This window comes from Onychomys torridus, chromosome 17 (assembly GCF_903995425.1).
Source record: "Onychomys torridus chromosome 17, mOncTor1.1, whole genome shotgun sequence".
NCBI lineage: Eukaryota > Metazoa > Chordata > Mammalia > Rodentia > Cricetidae > Onychomys > Onychomys torridus.
In genome coordinates this window covers 13,303,547-13,325,205 of record NC_050459.1, presented here as the reverse complement: position 1 = coordinate 13,325,205, position 21,659 = coordinate 13,303,547, and the positions used below count along the sequence as shown (strand labels likewise).

At 41.0% G+C, this 21,659-nt stretch overlaps 1 protein-coding gene across 1 annotated transcript in view; it reads left to right on the top strand.

Moving 5' to 3' along the window:
• The window catches only part of Csmd1 (CUB and Sushi multiple domains 1), a 600,818-nt gene that overhangs the window by 122,770 nt on the left and 456,389 nt on the right, over positions 1–21,659 (top strand). Inside the window, exon 4 of the mRNA XM_036209300.1 lies at positions 12,115–12,239. Coding sequence (XP_036065193.1) covers positions 12,115–12,239 — 125 coding nt within the window. The remainder of the gene's footprint in view (positions 1–12,114; positions 12,240–21,659) is intronic.

Sequence of the window (21,659 nt, the reverse complement as noted above, 5' to 3'; positions counted from 1 at the left end):
AAATTCAGTTTCCTCACATGAAAAGTCACACATTTTTTTTTCTCAGTGTGCCACTTGTGAGAGCTGGTCACAGTGTGGAAATCACTGGTCAGTTGATGAAACCTTTTCAGTACTGGCTGAACCCTTACAATGCTCCATTTGCATTGCTGTAGGGCCTTTCAGGACTGTTAGCCTGCAGTACCTAAAAATCACATGAAATATTTGTTCCCTTTCTGTTCGCAGGCTGGAGAGAGCCATCTACTCTCAGACGTGTGTTCAGTGCTGCCAAATTGCCTTGGCAGCTTGAGAAGATGAGTGTAGAAGCCATCACTCTATAAAGAAAAAAAAAATGACCCAGAAATGACTTATGTGAGGAAATCACAAGACTCGTAAAAGGCATTCTGATATCCTCAGCCATACACATTTGTCTTTCAGATGATGGTATTTTCTGGAATGCTGAGCTCAGCCTTCCCAGTGTATGGTTAATTTGCTTGGGATGATCTTGGAGACACTGTCCTTCTCATTTATCAAGGCCATGTCCTATGGCTACTGGAGAATATCTCTCTCTCTCTCTCTCTCTCTCTCTCTCTCTCTCTCTCTCTCTCTCTCTCTTTCTCTCTCTCCTTCTCTCTCTCTCCATGTGTGTATGTGTGTGTGTGTGTGTGTGTGTGTGTGTGTGTTTCTTTCCCAAGTCATAGGACTCATGTGCTGGGGAATCTTGAGGTGATGGACAGCAGTGCATTGATATGATATGAATGATCACAGGATATGATTATCATGGTGTGGTGCAGAGCTGAGGCTGTGCTGTGTTCATCTCCTAAATGAAATACCTCTTTGTACTTGTCCGACATGATCTGACCACCTCAGAGGTACACTCTGGGCTTGCAGCTTAGTGAATGGGCTTGGGGATGGAAAGACATCAGGATGAATAGACCCTGCCAAATCCAATGGCCATTTCTCCCATTCTCTTGCCCTTTAATACCCCTGTGATCAAGGTTAACCTAATTCAATTCTAAACCTATAGTGGAACAGTAAGTGAGCAGTGTTTGGAGTCTCAAGGTGGAAAAAGAGTCCCAAGGTTCCTAGGGCTGAACACTCTGGTCACTGGCATGACTGTTGGACATTTTGGGCTACAAGACTTGGTTACATGTGATAACCCAACTAATCAAAGGTTTGACACCCACCAGGCTTTGCTGTGCTAAACTTGTGATTGAGATATGACTCATTCACTTTGTCAATAACTTAAAAATGAAAATAGAATGTATGTGTGCAAGCATGCATGCACACCCAACCCCCACCCATCCCTTAACCCCTCCTTCAAATCTATCAAGACCCAAACCCAATTGCAGTTTCTGGAAGATACTTTACTATATTTTTGATGGGCTATTTCTTCGCTAACATTCACAATAACAGTTGATGCTCTTGAAAAATACAGCCCAATATCTACTAAAATGAAGGGTATTAGATACTAGGAGCTCAGCATGCTGTCCTGATGGATCACAGTCCAGAGCAGAACTGACCAGTGAATGTAAGGGTAGCGAAGGCTAGGACAGAAAAGCAGGTGGGCTTCTATGCCTTTTCACCCCTACATTACCAACAGTAACATGGGTGCATACTGAAGGTATCTACATGGAGCCTTCATGCCTCATGTATTCTTGGTGCCTGTGGTGTGCCAGGCTCAGATAGGGCACTGGGTACCTTCTGTGTAGGATGATGTGGTGACTCAAATGCTCTGAAGATGTTGAAGAATGATCGACATGTCCCTGACAGGTTTTCCTCCCCCTTCTTTTCTTGGATCAAATGTCATTTCTCTTTTTCTTGAAAATTACCTTCAATATTGCCCTTATATAGATTTCAGGAAAGTTTTCAACACCTTTAACTTATAGATAATTCTGGTTAGAAAAAGGAAAACAGTTTTAATGATTTGAAAAAAGATGAGATGGATGAAGAAGAGAAAGGAATAAAGAGAGGGAGAAAGAGAGAAAGATTGAAATGGCAAAAGCAGAGGGAACTCAGGAAAGGTAAATGCAGTGTGACAGACCAGTAAGTAGTAGGAACTGAACTCCAGGGACAAGTCCTCAGTTCTCAGTGGTTCAGAATATCAAGATTCCGGTTGATACTTTAAATAACCCCATTTTACTCAGTCACTCTTGAGGATTAAAAATGGATATTTCTCAGCCAATTGTTCATGAATATCACTTCTATGAGATGTTAAATACTGGGTCTAGAAAAGGGTATGTACCAGGGTGGGGGCAGACATCTAGACCCCCCATTATCTGTAATCTTTACATCCCCCCACCATCTTCCCTCTGCCTCTCACCTGGTCACCTCTCTCCTGACAGAAACATGATTTCCATGTTTGTGGCTCCTTTTTAAAATGTGTTTTTATTACAGTTGTGCATGCACACACGCGCATGTGCGTGTGTGCGCATGTGTATGCGCGTGCGTGTGTGTGTGTGTGTGTGTGTGTGTGTGTGTGTGTGTGTGTGTGTGTTGGGAGTGTGTGTGCATGTGGCATTTAGAGCACAATTTGTAGAACTTGTTTCTTTCCTTCCACCATGTAGATTCTGAGACTCAAACTCAATTAACAGCGATGGATAACTCAAATAACTAGCTAATAGCAATGTTTGCCAGTTGAGCCATCTTGCTGGCACCAGATCTGGGTCTTCTCAGTCAGCCAAGCAGTGTGGGGAGCCACTTGGTGTGGGAGTGAAGCAGAACATCCAGCCAGAACCACAGGGCTCTACCTTCTGTGGTCTCTGATTGCTGTTTGCCCTCCACAGACTCCTTAGCAGGGATGTAGGACAGTATTTTATTGTCCTAGATCCCCAAACATACAGAAAAGTGAGGGTCTAGGGAATGGTGGATAAACAAGGCTCAGAGTTTCTGAAGCTCCCACCCCAGCTTCAGCCTGGTCCCCTCAGGCTCCCCTATTCCACTGTGCCCCTCTTACTCATGTGTGCCTGTGCACAAATTTATAGTACATGCAGTCATGTTTATACACATGCACACACAGCTCATGCAATCATCTACACCTCTGCATATACATGCATGACGTAGGCACTAATGTGTACATATGTGCACACTCATGTGTAGTGCAGACTTGCATGTACATAGATGCACTCATCTGTATGCACATGCTCACTCATTCATGATACACACTCATGCATGATACACATTTGTATACATATATGTGCATGGTAGATGCATTATAAGCATACTCATGTCATGAGTGCACATTCATGAATGATCCAAAGTGTTCATATACCCTCTTACTTCATTTTGTGAAAATGTTTCAAGTGAAGCACAGCTTCTCCATATTTTGGGAAGCGACTACAAAAACTCTGTTCCTGTGTCCCCTGTGTCCATTTCATTATGAAGGATGTGACAAGTCCTGGCTTGAGTTCAACACTGATAACAAGGCTAGCTCAAAAATTTGTGTTTTCTATTGCTGAATAGGAAGGAGGGGTGTGTATTGGAATGGCCTCCACAGTTGCCAGTCACAGCTTAGTATGATGTTTGAACACAGTCTGATCTTCATTTGTGTCTACTACCTACCAAGCTACCATCTATGTATCTGTCATGCTTCAGTCTATCATATATCTTTCAGTGATCTCTCATTTGTCAGTTTAACAATCACCTATCTATTTGTCTGTCTGCCTATCTATCTATCTATCTATCTACTATCTATCTATCTACTATCTACCTATCTACTATCTATGTCTATCTATCACTTATCTATCATACATCTTTCTACCATCTATTAATCTATCTATCTATCTATCTATCTATCTATCTATCTATCATCTGTCTAACATTTATCTGCCATCTATCATTTATTCATGTATCTTTCTTTCATTTCTCTATTCTGTATCTACTTGTATCTAGCTATTACCTATCTCTGTCATAAATTTATTCATTTATATCCATCAATCAATAATCAATCTTTCTGCATCTATTATCTATCCCTGTCTGTCTGCCATCTTATATAACACTCCAACCATTTACAGCTCAGAAGAAGGATACCTAACAGACACAGGGATATTTCTGGTCAGGAGGGATAACTTGTCATGCCTTAAGGCACAGCAGCATAACTTTAGTTGACAACAATTAATTGAATTTCAAAATAGCTTGGAGAGGATTTTAAATGTCCCCAACCTAAAGAGATGGGAAGTGCTTGAGGTGACAGATGGATGTGCCACTGGCTCTCTGATCTGATCATAACATATTGTCAACATGTACTGAAATACCACACTGTACCTCAAATATATTATTATTATCTATTAACAATAAAAAATTGGGGCTGGAAAGATGGCTCAGTGGTCAAGAGCAGTCTTGCAGAGGACTGGAGTTTGGTTTGTAGCACTCATGTCAGGTGGCTTACAGCTGCCTGTAACTCTAGATCAATGATTCTCAACCTGTGGGTTGCAATCTCTTTGAGGGTCAAATGTCCCTTTCATAAGGGTAGCCTGTCATATATCCTGCATATCAGATATTTACATTACAATTCACAAAATAGCAAAATTATGGGTATGAAATTGCAATGAAAATAATTTTATGGTTGGGGTCACCACAACATGAGGAACTGCATTAAAGGATCTCAGCATTAGGAAGGGTGAGAACCACTGCTTTAGAAGCAGGGAATTCTGATGCCCTCTTCTGGACTCTTCAGGCACCTGCACATCTATGTGGCAGATACCTCCCCACACATGCATGCCCACACACATGCATGCATACACATGTAAATAAAATAAATCTTATAAAACTATATAAATAAATTTGAAATAGAACTCATGTCTCCCTGGATGGCTCAGTAGATTCTGCAGATGGTGACTGTGGTTGTGAATAAGATGAGTTCCTCTGTCCATCCTCTCTTGTGCAGCTAGGACAGTGAGGTTCACAGTCACATCATCACCCATCCTGTTTGGAACTCAAATTTAATCCTTAAATCATTCTAGATTATTTTTCAGAATTGGTTGAACCAACATTTTTTGAAAAGTCCATAAATAACCATTCTTGAAGAACCCCATATTTAGAAGCAGTTTGTGTGAGCTCTAACTATCTAAAAATAGCTCATTCACCTCAGAAGACTCTTCCCACCACAGTAGGTAAAGTTAAATAAACGTCAGTGAATAAAGTGTTTCCACAGATGGAAAGTTGGGGGATGAGTGTCTTAGAAGCAGTGAGCATTGAAGTGAGAGTTAGTTTTTTCTATTGTATTCTATTTGAAAGACAAAGTCCTCCTGCATTCACTGTTCCACTTAAATCTGCCCTGTAAGTATTAGTAGTCCATAACATCTCTACAACTTTTCCACATAGGTCTCCACTACCAAGATTTGTCTTCATTATGAAACATGATTATTTTAAGTTAGATGCCAATGGAAAGCTAGATGTTGTTTCTGGAATCATCCTTGAAGAATATATCTATGAGAACAAGATTAGTCACTCTGATAGATCTAATATACAGTATCTCAAATGGAGTGATACTAAGTCAGTGAAAACTTGGGTTTGCCATGTCTTTGAAGTAGAAAGTACACATGGTTTTGAAACTAAACTGATTTGTGAGCTAGAATAAAGAAAAAAAAAAAAAAAGCTCAAGTCAATAAATTAGAAGCCAAGCCACCTTTCTTTCCCATCTCATCTTGATCCATTACTGAGACAATTGGCTTCAGCTCTGCCTGTGGGTTGCCCCTTGGGCTAATTTCTGACCTGCAGATGAAGAGCTGGTTGTTGTTAATAAATTTAGTGTTTTAAAGTCAGAATAGATCCATCATCTATTGATGCCATTTCCACAGAGTTGTGCAAAAAACGTTCACAATAGCAGTGAAGTTCTGTGTGGTTCCCTCAATGTCCTGGAAACTAGTGGTTTCCAGGAGCAGAGGAAGCAGAGAAGCAGAGGCATCTGGGAAAGAGTGATTCCATAGGAAGTTGGCCAGTTCTGGGAAGAGTCCTCACTCCAGGATGAAAAGGTTTCCCGAACATGTGCCCAGAAGGTGTCTGCAAAATATATATATATATACATACTGCCAGTGCTTCCCATTAGTGAGGGCAGAGATGGTCTGGGGATGACAGTTTAAAAGTTTTCTTTTTAATTCCATAGAGTCAGAATAGCACAATTACCAGAAATTAGAAGAGATACTTACAATAGTTCCACTGAAAAATACTTGATTGTCTGTTTTCCAATTGTATAGATTCAACTATAACTGATCAGTAGTTGGTGCCTTGGACACAGGCCAGCTCTGAGTCATGCTTCCTTTTTTGTTATTCTGATACACGTCTATACTAAGTACCACAATCCTTATTCATTATTCTTGTATTCTGTCATGTTTCTGACAATATCTCAGTCAAGCATGGCTGTAAACAAGAGAGCCATGCAACCGGGCCTGAGCCAGGGACCCTTGTAAGCCTACAAGCGTTTGTTGTTGTTGTTGTTGTTGTTGTTGTTGTTGTTTTAAATGAATTCTTGCCATGTTGGGTGCCTACTGTAGATGAAGTTCTAAATGGTCTTATTAAATAAAAAACATGGAGCCAAAGATAGGGGTGAAAGCCTTAAAGAGATCAGGGAATTAGGGAAAGCCACCAGCCAACTTTACTTCACCAACTCTGCAGCTTCCAAATGCAAGTTACTTCCAGTGTACTCACGTTTATATGCCTTTTCTATTCTGTTCTTTCATTGGCTCTCTTAGCCCACCCACATCACCTCTTCTTCCTACACAGCTCTGTCACTTTCTCTCTGTCTGTACAGACCACCAGACCTGGTACTGGGATTAAAGGTGAGTATCACCACACTTTGCTCTGTTCCCTATTGTGGCTTTGAGCACACAGAGATCCTACCTGCTAAGTGATAGGATTAAGGGTGTGTGCTACTACTTGTGACCTCACAGACACCACCTCTAGAAGCATTGCCTCATAATTAGGACAGACACCTACTACCCTGCCACAAATGAGATCAATGGATCACAGTGTCAAAACTGACAAATGTAAATTGTATATTCTATGGTATACAATTTATTTTGAAATGTGTACACATTGCAGGTGCCAGAATCTAGCTAATTAGCCTGTCTGATATCACATGGCCATAATTTTTTCTGATGATATTTAAAAAGTGGGTCAGTAATTTTCAAACAATAGTATTTCTTGTATTTTGTATCTCAACTCACTATCTGTGCATGAGACCCCCAAACTCAATTTCCTCCTAACTGAATTTATGGTTCTATGGACAATATTTCCAGTCCCTGGTGAGATTCTTCTCTGTTGCCCATGTGACTTCTAGTCTGTAACTTTGCAAGTATAAGTAGGGTATGTAGTGTCTTTCTATCCCTGAGCAAAGTGGACTCACAATTTGTCCTTGATGTTGCAAATAACAGGAGGTCCCTCTCGTTTACACTCTGTGTATACACCACACTTTATTTGTCCATATTGATCTGCCACCATTCACTTGGTTCTGTATCTTGCTTGTGATTTCCAAAGCTGAAAATGCACATATCATACTGATATTAATTTCTACTCCTTTGATCTATATGGCCGGCTGTGGTACTGGAGTATATAATAGTTCTTTCTTAAAGCCCTGAAGACTTTCCATGTCATTTTCCACAGTGGTTGTGTTAACTTATATTTCTGCCAATAGTGCACAAGGGTTCCCTTATTTCTGCATCCTCACCAATCCCTACTTCCTTTCTTATTATATCTGTGCTATGACATGACTCAACATTTTTCATGGTTCTTTAACTATATTTTATTAATACTTTGATAATGTATTGTAATATTTATGATCATAATCATCCCTACTTACCCACTAGTTCCTTGTCCTAGATTTATTCTCTCCCTCACTTCTCAACCCCTCCCAATTTCATATATGCTTGGGTTTGGAGACATCCATGGGTAGATGATTGACATACTAGGTTACCCACTCTTAAGGAAAACTATCTCTCTCTCCCCCTAGAACCTATGAACTCTCCTTAGCTTCTGGAGTTAGGTGTGAGAGCTCATGACCTTTTCCTCCCTCTGTGCTGAAATGCTTACTGGCTTCATCTTGTACAGACCATGAGTTCATGAGTGCAGCTGTCCTATCAGAAGACACCATTTTGTTCATAGCCTCCATGATATATAGATCTGTCAATGTGTCCACCCCTTCTTCCATGATTGTTCCTGAATCTTGGGGGAAAATGATAAAGATGTGTCATTTGTGGCTGAGCATGCCATTGAAACGTATTGTCTACAGGCTGATGAGTTGTAAGTTCCTGCATCAACCACTTGCCACTATACAAAGAAATGCCTCTGATGAGGTCTGACAGCAGCACTAGCTACCCCAGAGATTCACTTTAGGGGCAAGTTTGACACTATGTCCATTTGAAAAGGAATCACAGTAGGTTCCCCTGTAGGGCCTGTGAAATTCCCTGTTGTCCGTTCTTTGCTAGATTTACAGCACTAGATATATGTTTCATGGTTCCTCTATTGGTGCAAGCCTTGAATCCAAGCAGAGAGATGTTAGTCCCCTTCATAACATATGTGCCTCTTCTCCCATGGACTATCCAGTGGCATGTCTTGCCATATTCTAGCATTTGTCATTCAGGATTACAGTTCATAATGTTTGCTGTTGCCTAAGACTGTTGATGAAGCTTCCTGATAAGTGCAAACCTGATTTCTCTGGGACCTTTGACAATTGAGTGTGGTGTCTTCAGCAATATGTGTTTGTTATTTGCTTGTTGTGAGACAGGGATTCTGTGTATAGCCTTGGCTGACTTGAACTCCCTATGCAGACCAGGCTGGCCTGGAACTCACAGAGATCAACCTGCCTCTGCCTCTCAAGTGCTAGGACTAAAGTTGTGTGCTACCATCCCCATCATTACTATTAAGTTCTCATGGACAAGGAATAATGGCAATGGCCTGTATGTAGAGGTTTTCCAGGACATCCCCAGCCAACAACTGGAGGGGAAGTACCACACCAACACTGGGGCTTTTTATTTATCAATCTGGCTTCTGGGAAGAACATTATCTCCTGTGTAGGATAATGCTAGCTAAATAATTGTATATGAAAAAAGATATGTGGTGTGTGTGTGTGTGTGTGTGTGTGTGTGTGTGTGTGTGTGTGTGTGGTGTGTGTGTGTGTTCATGCACATGCGTTTAGGAAGCTTATAAAATAGTAGGCTTTCATTTGTCTTTTTCAAACATCCTCCATATTCATTATTCCCGTTCCATTCTTTCCTCTTCCCCACATGCCCAACACTATCCCCACCTAAGCCTCCTGTTCCATTGTCCCCTCTCTTCATATCACCTGCTCTCTATGATTCCCTGCTCCTTAAGATCCTTCTCTCCACTCCCCATCAATGGTACATTCTAGCTTCCTGGATTCTACAAGGATTCCAAGTTGAACATACAAAGTTAAAGATTCGATACTATGATCCACTTATGAGTGATAAAATAGTAATATTTCTCTTTTTGGATCTGGGTTACTTCCATAAGTAACTTTTCTAGTTCCATCATTTTCCTGCAAATTTCATTTTTCTTTATGGCTGAATAGCATTCCACTGTGTATAGGCACCACACTTCATCATCCATTCATCAGTTGATGAATATCTAAACTGTTTTCATATTCTAGCTACTAAAGCCAGAGAAATGATGAACATAGCTGAGCATATGCATCTCTCTAGTAAGGTACAATCCCTTGGGTAGATGCACAGGAGTGGCCATCTAACCTTGAAGTCTGTTTGCACCTCCTTTATGGTTTAGACTTGCATTCATTTAAAGGAGAGCAAGGATGATTGAGATTTCATATGGCTGCTGGCCATTGGCATATTCTGATTTAGAGAATAGCTGCTTCACCATTTCTTCCACTTTTCAATCTGACATTGATTTGTTCTCACTGTGAGCTGTCTGTGTTCTTTATATCTGTGTCTCACATGTTTTCTCCCTCTCAGTAGATTGCCTCTTCACTCTGCAAATGTTTCCTTTTCTATACTGAAAGTTCGGCATTTGAAACATCATTTGTCTATTTTGTCAGTGCTTTGGGAATTTCAGGTTCCAGCTTGGTTTCAATATCTAAAAGAAAAGCGGGGGCACTGACAGACAAATTAACTTCTAATATTGATTGCAATGCAACAGGTGGCAGGCAGATACATGAACTCCACTTCCCCTCCTTCCAGTCTCCCACCCTTGAAAGAGCATGTTAGAAATCAGCCTCTTACATTAAGACCATAAAATGTCTGGCTGACTCTCCTTCCCTCTTCCATCTCAGCTACCCAGTTCTAATCATTGTTGTTTTGGTTCCTTCACATTCATTCATTTCTAATGTTTACTTATTGTTCTTTTCTTCCTTAGCCATTCCAATGTCTGCTTGAGTTTGTGCCTTTGGCTGTCTTATTTATTCCTGCATATCTGACTACTAGAGTATGACACGGTAAATGCTGAGTGCAAATGTTCAGAAAGGGTGATGAAATGCAGAAATTCAAGGGAAGTCAGGTAGATAGAGAAGAAACTGTAGATGAGGCAAATATGTAATGTTGGTTTTAAAATAAAATTCATAGATTTCCATCATCTGTTCACTATAGTTCAGATGTTTGAACAAAGCCTGATTACCAGGGGCTGTGGGGGGATGTCTACAAAGTATAGCTGTCTTTGGTGACAGTTGTACTGACAAATAGACAGAGTTATGTGTTATCTTAAAAAAAAAACCCTAATTTTATATCTATGGCATTTCTTTTTCAAAGTCTGTACTATAGAAGTCCAGTTGTTCTTGGCACATGGTATAAAGATGGCTTTTTGAACAAGTAAAATTAGAAATTCTATGTACTTCACATATTCTTCAATAGACAACCAGTTTGCATATTAATTTTTATGAAGCTGAGATTTTCCTTCAGAAAGGAAAAGTGTTTAGGTTCATTAACCCAAGATTTTCCTAATTGGATTGACTCAAAATTAATGACTTTTCAACACATGCAACACCATACCCAGAAAGAGTGCCATGTAAGTGTGAGCTAATTTATCACATGGCTTGGGAAATCCTAATCCCAATATCCCCTGTGAGGTTCAATCAGCTGGAAAGGAAGCATGCTTATTTCTTCCCTTATGTTTTATTTATTATCAACTTTATGGATCTGTGTGGATGACTGGCATCTCATCCCCAGAGATTTATGCTTTCACCCACATTTCCTCAGCATCCATTCAGGTAGAATTGCTTCCTGTAGGAACTGAGCTGAGAGGCAGTGAAATACCCACTGTCCACTCTGTGCAGGCAGGGAAGAGCCCTGCGTCCTCAGGCTGCTGCTTGCCTCACACACTGCCTCATGCACCAACTCACACTGCCTCATGCACCTCTCGAACTCATCCTGGGACAGTGTCCTGTTGTTATTTTCAATCATCAGGTTTCTGTTTTGCAGATGCAACTCTGGATCTAACATAGTCGTTCATCTCACTCTCGGCTGAATGTATTGTTGTTCTCTGTGATAAATGCTTCTGATCCTATAAGACATATTTCTGACATGTAAAACCAGTACATTCTAGGGGGTATGGTGAATGTTGACAGCAAAAATGTCAACCCTTTATGGAGATAATTTCTTAACTTGGACTCTTTCAGTTCTTGCTATGTAAAATATTTATTCAATAAGACAATGTCCAACTTGGCTTTGGTTTCAGGTTGCAAAATTTTCTCACATACGTATTCTTATGCAAGCCACAATATTCCATGATATCACCTTCCTTGGAGGCTGCAGCAATGGCTCTGCAGTTAGGAGTACCTGTTGCTCTTGCAGAGAACTCAGGTTCAGTTCTGAGCACCTACATGGCAGCTCACAGCTATCTGTCATTGCAGCTCCAGAGGACCCAACTTTTTCTTCTGAACGTCAAGGGTACTCTATGGGATGTAACCCTTAAGGTTCACAAGGTGGCCTCTAGACATAATCTTTAGAGATTTTAAACTTAGCCTTGTCTGTGTAAGAAGTTCACAGCTAGCCTGGGCTACCTGAGACCTACCTACTCTGAAACCATTATTACTAACACCTGATATGTAATCTCCTGTGGATTGCTACATATATTCCTTTGTTAATTTAGACTGGGTGACAACCATAAAAGTCATTTTGTTGATGTTTTCCTTCTGTTGGTAATTTGGACTTTTTTTTTTTTTGGCTTGGTACTGTCTAGGGTTGGTGCAAATGTGCAATTCTCCTGTGAGGACAATTATGTGCTCCAAGGGGCCAAGGGCATCACCTGTCAGAGAGTCACTGAAACCCTTGCAGCATGGAGTGATCACCGGCCCATCTGCCGAGGTAAGGTGCCCAGTAAGGTGGCCTAGACTATCCCCAGGACAGGATGTTCTCCTGAACACAGGTTGATGTTTAACAGGAAGCAGGGTCTATAGCTGGGGAAGGAATTGGTAATATGTGTGTCTTCATGATAATGTGGGTCAAATAAAGTTCTTCAGAGTTTGTTAGAAGGTAATTCTTCTAAGTCTACTGCTTTTCCCACACAGGCAGCTCTGAGCAAGGCTGATGCTTCAAGTTCAAACAAACACACACAAGCACATGTACATACACACACACACACACACACACACACACACGCGCGCGCGCGCGCGCGCGTACACTCCCCCCACAAAGTTGGTAATCTTCTTCACATGTGCACAGTGTGTATGTACATAAAAATATGTTGCAAAATTTAAAGTCCTAGTCCTTCAGTGGCACTGACTTTGGATTTGAGGCATAGATAGAATTAATGATGAAAAGAATTTGTCAGCATGGTTCCCAGATTTATTTAACTTCTATTTATTTATGTGTGCATGTGTGTGGATGTATATGAACCCATAAACCTGCCATGGCACCTGTGGACTCCAGGATAACTTTGAGGAGGTGATTATCTCTTCCCAACATCATGGTGGTATTTAGGTCTTCAGTGTGATAACTTAATGGCCAAGCTATCTCACCAGCTCATTGTATTTTACCTTAAACTGTATTCTGACATCATTTACCAAAGAAAATATTCACCATCACCATTGCCAGCTTTACTCAAAGGATATACATGAAATTAGACAGAAATGAAATATGAATGTCCCACTTTTATGAGATACATGAATCTTGCCTGAAGTTTCAAAATCACATAAAATCCAACAGAAAATTGACAACTCTTTACAAGGAGAATATTTTAAAATTAAAAGAAAACTACATTTAGGCTTTATATGATTTTTTTTTTGCATTTTTTTCATAATAACCTGTACAAACTGATAGTTTTTAAAGGAAAATAAAGGACTAAGTGGACCACAGAAAGTTCCATGTATAACATCTTCTCCTTCCATATAGACATTCAGTTAGTTTTGTGCATGTGTGTGCATGGGTATGTCCACCCATGCATACATATGTGGAGGCCAGAGGTCAATGCTGAATGGCTTTCTTAATTGTTCCTCACCTTAATTTTTAAATGGGGTCTCTTAGAGCCCCGCTTCCACCATGCCCTGGGATGTGCTTGGCTCTGTCCCTCAGTGCTGAGTTCTAAACATGCCAGGCCTGACTTTTACATGGGTGCTCGGGGTCCTCAAGCCTTGTACAAGGGGACTGCTAACACTGAACCATCTCCCCAGTCCCTGATCCTTTAAACACATGCAGTTAGATTTTTAATATTTTCCACAGTGGCTGCACTGATTGGCAGTCACACCAACAATATGCAAGGGGCCCTATCCTGAATATTGTCTTCAGGAGAAACCCCTCTAACGTTATTCCTGATGGACTTCCATGGCCTTCTTGATTATGGTTTGGAAGAGAACACCCCGTCAAGGAGTTTAGTCTATGGTTTTGTTTGGTATTCTGCTATACATTTCAGTTAGAGACACCTTGATTTTCTCTGACGCATCCATGACTCCTGCTTTAACTCCCTTTAACAGTCTAAATAATGTACTTTTCTAACTTGAGATAGTTTTTAGAGTAGTTTTCTCATAGAGGATGTAGTTGGCTGGCATTTGTGCCAGCAGACAAGAATGTCTTTAATACTTCTGAGATAATGTCATCTTGTTAAAAAGGGGGGAAAAAGTTCAACAAGACTATTCTTGTTCTATTTCAATGTAAATTTCTAATCAACATCTGTTTTGAGCATAGTTGTAAAATCATTTAATATTTTAAGTAGGGTTGGGGATTTAGCTCAGTGGTAGAGCGGTTTGCGTAGCAAGCGCAAGGCTCTGGGTTCGATCCTCAGCTCAAAAATATTTTTTTTTAAGTAAATAGAAAGTCCAGATACAAAATTCCTTCAGAATCAACTACATACTGATTCTCTTTTAAGTTAATTCATGATCTGAAATCCATCTTAACCCTTTAATTTTCATTCCCTGCATCCAATTAATTACACTTACTTATTTATTCATGTATTTAATGAATATAACATTGTACCTATTGGCACAAGTGCTAGGATGTTGCTATACCCAGCTTTGTGAGTGAGTAACATTCACATCATGGTTAGCATACTGGTTTCTCTAAAGATGTATCATCCTCCACCCTCAGCCTCCTCTGTCCTGGGATCAATCACAGGCATGAGATACCCCATCATTCCCACCATTATACCATTGAAAATATGTAACACAGTGTCATCATTTATTGTACACATTATCTACCAGAACTTCCTAAGTAAAACATAGTGTCTGCTGAGTATCCTCCCCTTTGCCTCCCCCTCCCTGACCCCACATGAGGTCAGTTCTTCCTAGACTCCAGGTATGAGCAGAAACACCTAGTCCTTGTGCTTCTGTACATGATACATTTCCCTTATCACAGTCTCCTCCAGCTCCATCCAGAGAAGTAGCAGAATCCTTCTCTGCCTTGCCATCTACTGAAAGGACAGGCAGGAGTTCATGAACTTCTCTGGAGCCTCTCTGGAGAGTATGAGACATCCTCTGAGAAAATTCTTCAGTCCTGTGCATTGACCTTCTCAGTGGCTGAGTGTTCAGGCTTTATGGGGCCATGAGGTTGGCTCAGCCTGTTTTGTGTGTGTGAAGGAGGTGGGAGGAGGGGATCACTTGTCAATGATCATTTGGTCACACTAACACTGTCCTCCTTCTGATGACTCCAGCAGCTTTTTCCAGATATGAAATGTCTCTCCCCACCATTCTGTGTGTATGTGTCTTACACACACACACACACACACACACACACACACACACACACACACACATTTTATTATAAGCAGTAAAAAGAATGAAACACCAAGTTCCCACATGGTCTGCACACCTCAGCTAGATATCCAAGTTTGTTGATTAAGTTCTGCTTCCTAAACTGGGCATAGTGGTCCTTTAAGCTCAACACTTGAGAAGCTTGGGCCTCCTGATCTCAAAACAAGGATAGTTTGGGCTACATAGCAAGACCCTGCTTCCCACATGGTCCCTCTATCTCTGAACTTTGTAGAACCCTTTAAGCACTAATTTCTACCAGTTCAAGGCCACTGAGGCTTTCTCCACTTGTCTTCTCAAGTTCTTGCTGCCCCCGCCCCCAGCCCTTTTGAATCTACCTTCCAGTGTTTAAATCTGTCTTCCAGCACCTCAGACCACACAGCAGACTCTGTGTGGCAGAAAATGATGCCAGGTGGATGGGGAGGAGTCTATGGGTTTAGCTCCTGGTACTGGATCACAGAGTTGCTGGCTTGGCTACCTGCCTAATGACTGAAAGCTGTGTGGTTAGAAAGCATAGTGTCAGCAACCAGGCTGGACTCCCAGGGGCCAATCACCTTATTAGCCACAGATGGAAGTCTTTCTCTACTAGAAAGTGTTGCTTAACTTCTTGGGAAGATATGTAAACAACTCTCCAGACAGGGTACCAAACACAGACCAGACCAAGGAAATGACTGAGCCCAAGACCAGCAGGATGAAGCAGAGATTCACTGGACTTGCTTCCAGGAACATGAGTGACTCACAGAGTTACAGCAAGCAGGGGGGCACAAACCAGGAAAAGCAGCCAAAAGTGTTAGATTCAGAATCATTTCACTCCTTCTCCCATCTTTGGACAGGTGGGAGGAGCTGCATGATGGTTGTCAGTTGATCGCACCTGTTTAGGGTTGTTCTGAAGAAACTACAGCTTTTTGCTTCCCTCCACAGATAAAATTCACACCCCACACACCATTTTACAGATACTGAACAGCCATCTCTAACCAGAAAAACAAAATGGGTGAATTTAGCTTTGTTAATAGTTTTTTATTGGACAAAGGTACCGAGAAAATAGTATCGACACATTGACATAAAGATTATAATGTGATGTCTGTATTCTCAATACTTTCACTGGCACTGTCTCATGGGAATACAGTGTGTATGGATGGATGGGTTCTGACATTTCTGTCCATGCCCAGTGGCTCAGGTGTTGGTCAGCAATGCTTTAGAAGCAGCATATCTACCTCCCCCATTTCCTTCCCAGCCCTAGAGAGTCATCAACACCCAATGGGTATGGAGAGGAGACATCTAAATGATTCACAATCCCTTTTCCAGCTGGCATCCCCACAGCACAAAGTACTTCCTTCGATTAAAGTCCATAGGTCTTCTAGACTGTCCATTTTCAAGTCTGAAGATGCCCTCATTCTCTCTGAATTGGCCCCTTACGGGCTCCTGATGACAGTCTGACTCACCGATGGTGAAGAGCTGAGAAACAGGCTCCTCTCTATTTCTATAAAAGGATGATGCTGGTCTCTAACACATACAGAAAAAGTGGATATGACACCCCTTAAAGTTTCAAATAGTTCTGAAAATAGACTGTAGAAGCATTTGCCAAGGTATGGGTGAGTCCCCTACTGGGGGTGCAATCTACTCAATGCTAACTGTGGGGACATTTAGCAAGCAAGCTGTGGGCACTTCCCTACAGGGAGTGCAATGTCTCACGTACATTTTTGCCACCATTACAAGTAGTTTATAGACAGATAACAACCTGGTGTGGATTCTCCCAATCCATTCTTGGATGTTATGAAAGGCCATGGATTAATCATGTCAAGCACATATTCTAAAGCCAACCTTCAATCAGATAGGGGAATCACTGCTCTGAGCATTGAGACCAGGGTATTTAAGGGCATTGATCAAGTAAGGCCTGGTTCTCAATGTTCCCAGTTCCATGAGGGGTCTCTATTAGATTATTATGCAGACTTCTCTCCTTGGGGAGTGTCTGATTGAAGCTGTTGATAACACACAGTGAGTCAGAAGTGACCCTGAGTCTAGAAACTGGTGTGGTTTGCCAAAGCTTACATTATCTAATTAGCCTGGAGGCTTGGGGACATTACCTTTCCCTTCAGTTACCAAACAGATGAATGTTGTCACAGCTCAGTAATTACACAAGGGATTCCATATTCCATTTGAAATTATGCGTACTTCATTTAGAGATATGAAAACAGCTATTATGATTTTTTTTCCACAGGGTAAAACATTACGAGCTGTTTAAAACTGCATAAGCATCCTTAACTGGCAGTAGAAAAATAAGCAAACAAAAAAGATAAGGAGATGATATCACTTTATTTAAGTTAAATGTTCAGGCTGGTGTTTCATCTCTCGGGGCTTAGGGGAGATGGATGTGGAGAGCGTCCTCTACTGCTGATGTTCCATCCATGGGTGGAGCTGAGGGCTTGAGCAGTTCCATGAGTTGAAAGGGCACTTAAGAAAAGTGAAGTGCTATTTTCAATTGTAACCCTAGTTACACAAAAGTTAATTGGAGGCAGCCAGGGTCGTAGAATAAAGTTATTATTACCTCAGGATTCCAGGTGAGGTTAACGAGAATTATCCTTAACGTATTAACTTGTCATGTTCTGAGGCTGTTATGTGTTATTCTTTCCACCCATGTTTTATGCCGACGCAGAAATGACCTTTTAAATGGTAATGAAAAGATTATTTACACCAGGGAGAAGCTCCATGCTACTGGATCACAGGGCTAGTGTCAATGTTAGAATTATATTTCATATTGTGGTTATTTGTCCAAGCTGCTATTGTGTCAGAAAGTTAAAGGAACACACACCATAGCTTCCTTAGTTGTATTGAATTAGTGGAAGTAGTGCAGATTCTTGAGCTGTATAATTGAGGGGCATTGGAGAAAACTATTTTTCTGGATATTGCTTTGTCAAAGGGTTTCTGGAAGTGATGGGTCCAGATTTTATAGCACGTGTCTATCCCATTGACAAACACTAGCCTGGAATGAGCAGAGTTGGTGCTAACCCCATCTGGGAGCCATGGGATGTCCATCTGAGGCTCTCTGCCTTGCTTTCCTCCACTCTACATCCTGGACCTTTGTCAGCGGTCAGTGCATCTGAAATCTCTCTATTACCCACCCTCTTCCATCGCCAGCCTTCCTCTCTGGGGACCTCCTCCCTGTCTCCCTCATTTGCTGATAGCATTGTGTGCCTGAGCATTTATTTACTTGTTTCTTTCTTTCTCAATTCAGGTGAACATTTTTTTTTAACTTTAATTGGCTCTTTGTGGATTTCACATCATGCATCCCAGTCCTACTTATCTCCCCAACCCCTGCATCTGCCCACTACCCTTGCCAACCTCCCCCCAAACAAAACCAAATATAAAAGAAAAATAAAAAATCACTTGTGTCTCAATTCACGTAAAGAATTGAGTGTAGTGGGTAGCCATCCCAGCCTTGGCCTGGAAGTTCCAACCCCCATTGAGGCTTCAGTAATGGTCACGCCCACAAGGCGGGGCTGAGGGAGGAAGCTGAAGACCCAGGATCCGGAGGAGGGCTCGCACTTGATTCTGAGACGCTGGATGCAGGAGGTAGACCGAGCAGAGTTCTCTAGAGAACACCGCCAGACTGCTCCATACCTTTGCCAGACCCTACAACCAATCCCTTAATTTGTAAGTTACCCCACAAAATAAATCTCCCTTTTAACTATGTGGAGTGGCCTTAAGAATTTCACCAATATTCGAGTTAATTTCTCTCTCTATTGCACCCTCAGTGTAGGCAGTCAGCAATCATCGGCCACACATACCATTGTAAGTCAAAGCCATGTGAGAGAAAAGCCTTGTGTCCTTTAGTTCAATCCTCAAATGACTCTTAGGTAGGTACTTAAACCCACTAAGAGGCTTAAGACAAAAGAGTTGAAGATGCACCATTTAGTAACTGCAGGAGACAGTCCTGGACCCCAGGTGACAAGGGCTTACGCCCTACTCTCTGTTCCCACTTCAGCTGATAATCAGGACACTTCAAAATGACTTATTATTTAAAAAAAAAAACTTCAAGAAATATAATGCTCATTATATATCATATATGTTAATTATATATTATATGTATTGTACAGATGTGTGTTAAATATATCATATATAATCTAGTGATTTCCTTCAAAGAGCATCCCATATGATTCCTGCTGTTGTGCTAACTTAACTGTATTTGAGTCAAAATTTTCACCCTTTAGCTAATTTGATTAACTAGTTACTATAAAACAGAAAAGGTTTTGTAAGATCTAAGTAAATAAATATTTTTATTTATTATTATTAGTATGACAATGATGATGATGATGATGATGATGATGATGATGATGATTTTGAAGCATGGTCTCACTCTTAGCCCATATTGCCCTCAAACACATGGTAAACCCCTGACTTATGTTCATAAGTGATGAAATTTCAGGTGTTAACTATGAAACCCAGCAATTCTTTCAGTGAGTTCATTCACGTGAGGAAAATGTGATTTTCATTTAATATATGTTACTTGGTCAAACAGTAAATGCCCAATGCTACCTCTAGAAACAGATGGGTTTGTAATGTGTTGACTAACCCCCCCCATTCCTTTCCCATCTATCCTATTGCTCTTGCCACTTCGACCTCCTAACTTCATCTGCTCCTTTTCTTCAACATGAGACTGCTTAGTGCTACCTGTAAGTGCATGGATGTAGGACCACTCACTAATAATCATGGGGACCCTGAAGAAGACTTACACTCCTATCCCCAGCAGTCACCAATTACCAACAGCTCTTGAGTTAGGGTGACACTTCCTGAGTTGCATCCTCATCCATGGTTGGCTTAATCTTGCACAATCTTATGTTTGCAGTCACAATATCTGTGAGTTTATATATGCAGTGGTCCTGTCATGTACAGCAAATAATGTTTCAATGTAGATGTCCACTGCTTCTGGCTATTATAATCTCTCTACAAGCTCTTCCATGATGACTTCTTAGCCTTGGGAAAAATGTGATAATCCTAACCCTAACTTTAACTCTAACCCCAACCATAGCCTCTTGTGTTGTGAGCTCACAATTGACCTATAGTAACAACTGATCTGACAAGATATGCCCACTGGTATAATAGTGGCATGAATGTTATGGGAGTGACCAACCATTTTATAGTGGGCTAAAAGCTGGTCCACAAGTCAGAGTTAATGCCTAGTACCATTAACTTGTGTAAACTCTCATAGCTGGGTGTGTCATAAAACCCAGGGGAGGACCTCCTACCATTGGATTCAACAGACACCATATTAAACTGCCCTTAATGTTATTATCTTTATGCCCATAGATCAGTGCATATCTCAGCCTTCATTAGAGTAGGTTCTTTTTGCAGTAGATACTGATTAATACAGGGTTCTAAAACTGGTCAATGTGCAGAGGATAAGAGACTGTAGAGTTCATTTTTCTTCTTATTCCATTTTCAATACACTGTTTTATAAATTCCAGTTTTATCTAGAAGATGTATAAATTATCAGTGAAACTTGAGTGCACATGCTTAGGAAACACTTCAGGGCATAACCTTTGTTCTGAATTATGACACAGTTACTGTCCACAGACATTTAACATATAACTGGACATTGATCTGAATCAGATATAATATTGTCAGATGTTGACAGGGTCCAGGTCTTTAGGAGAGTGACAGAAACACTGAACTACAATGTGTATGAGCACACATCTGTGCGTGTTGGTGACAGGAAACACAAATATTGCTCTCAACAGTCTTAGATTATGGTCAATTACATTGTCTAAAGACTCTGCTAACTGTTTGAATGCCTGATTAGTAAAAGAGTAATTAGAAGTTCAGAAGTCACCTTCAAGGACACAGTAAGATTTCCCACTGTCAGTCATGATAGGCCTGTCCAGCTCTCCTAGACCATAAGAGCTCACCACCCATTCACAGGAAGGAGTGAGAAAGTGCAGTATCTGGGTGAAAAGCAGAGGACACAGGCAGAGCTTCAGACTTCTGGACTTGAGTAAGATTATATTGTCTTGTGTGAATTCCCAGAGCCCATCTCTGCTCCTGTTCAGGTACCATTGGTCAAGTTCCTACCACCCTACTTCCCACTCATTTCCTCAATTGGGTCTAGGCACACTCCTCCTCCTTGTCTTCAGCAAGGTTTCTCTTGCATCACCTTGGCTATGTGTGTCCAATGGAAGGGAAGTAGCACACACTGATGGTAGTTATCTAGCCTCCTTTACTTGGTGATGCTCCATTACTGGCTCTTACTCAGTGGAACACTCCATCTTGCTTCATATCCTCTATTCTGACTCTCTTTTCTTCCCTGTCTGGTTTTTCTTCCTAAGCACTGAATTTATTATTTATTCCATCCTTATGGCACTTCAGATGGACATTAGAGCTTCAAATGTGCCAAGCAAGGACTCTATTACTGATCTATATGTTTAGTCATTTATTAACTTATTTTTTTGAGACAGCTCAACAATAAAAATACAGACTCCCTGTAAAAATCATTCCTCAAAACTGAGTGAGATGAATTTTATGAAGTTATAAAGCAAACTTTTAGTAATTCAGT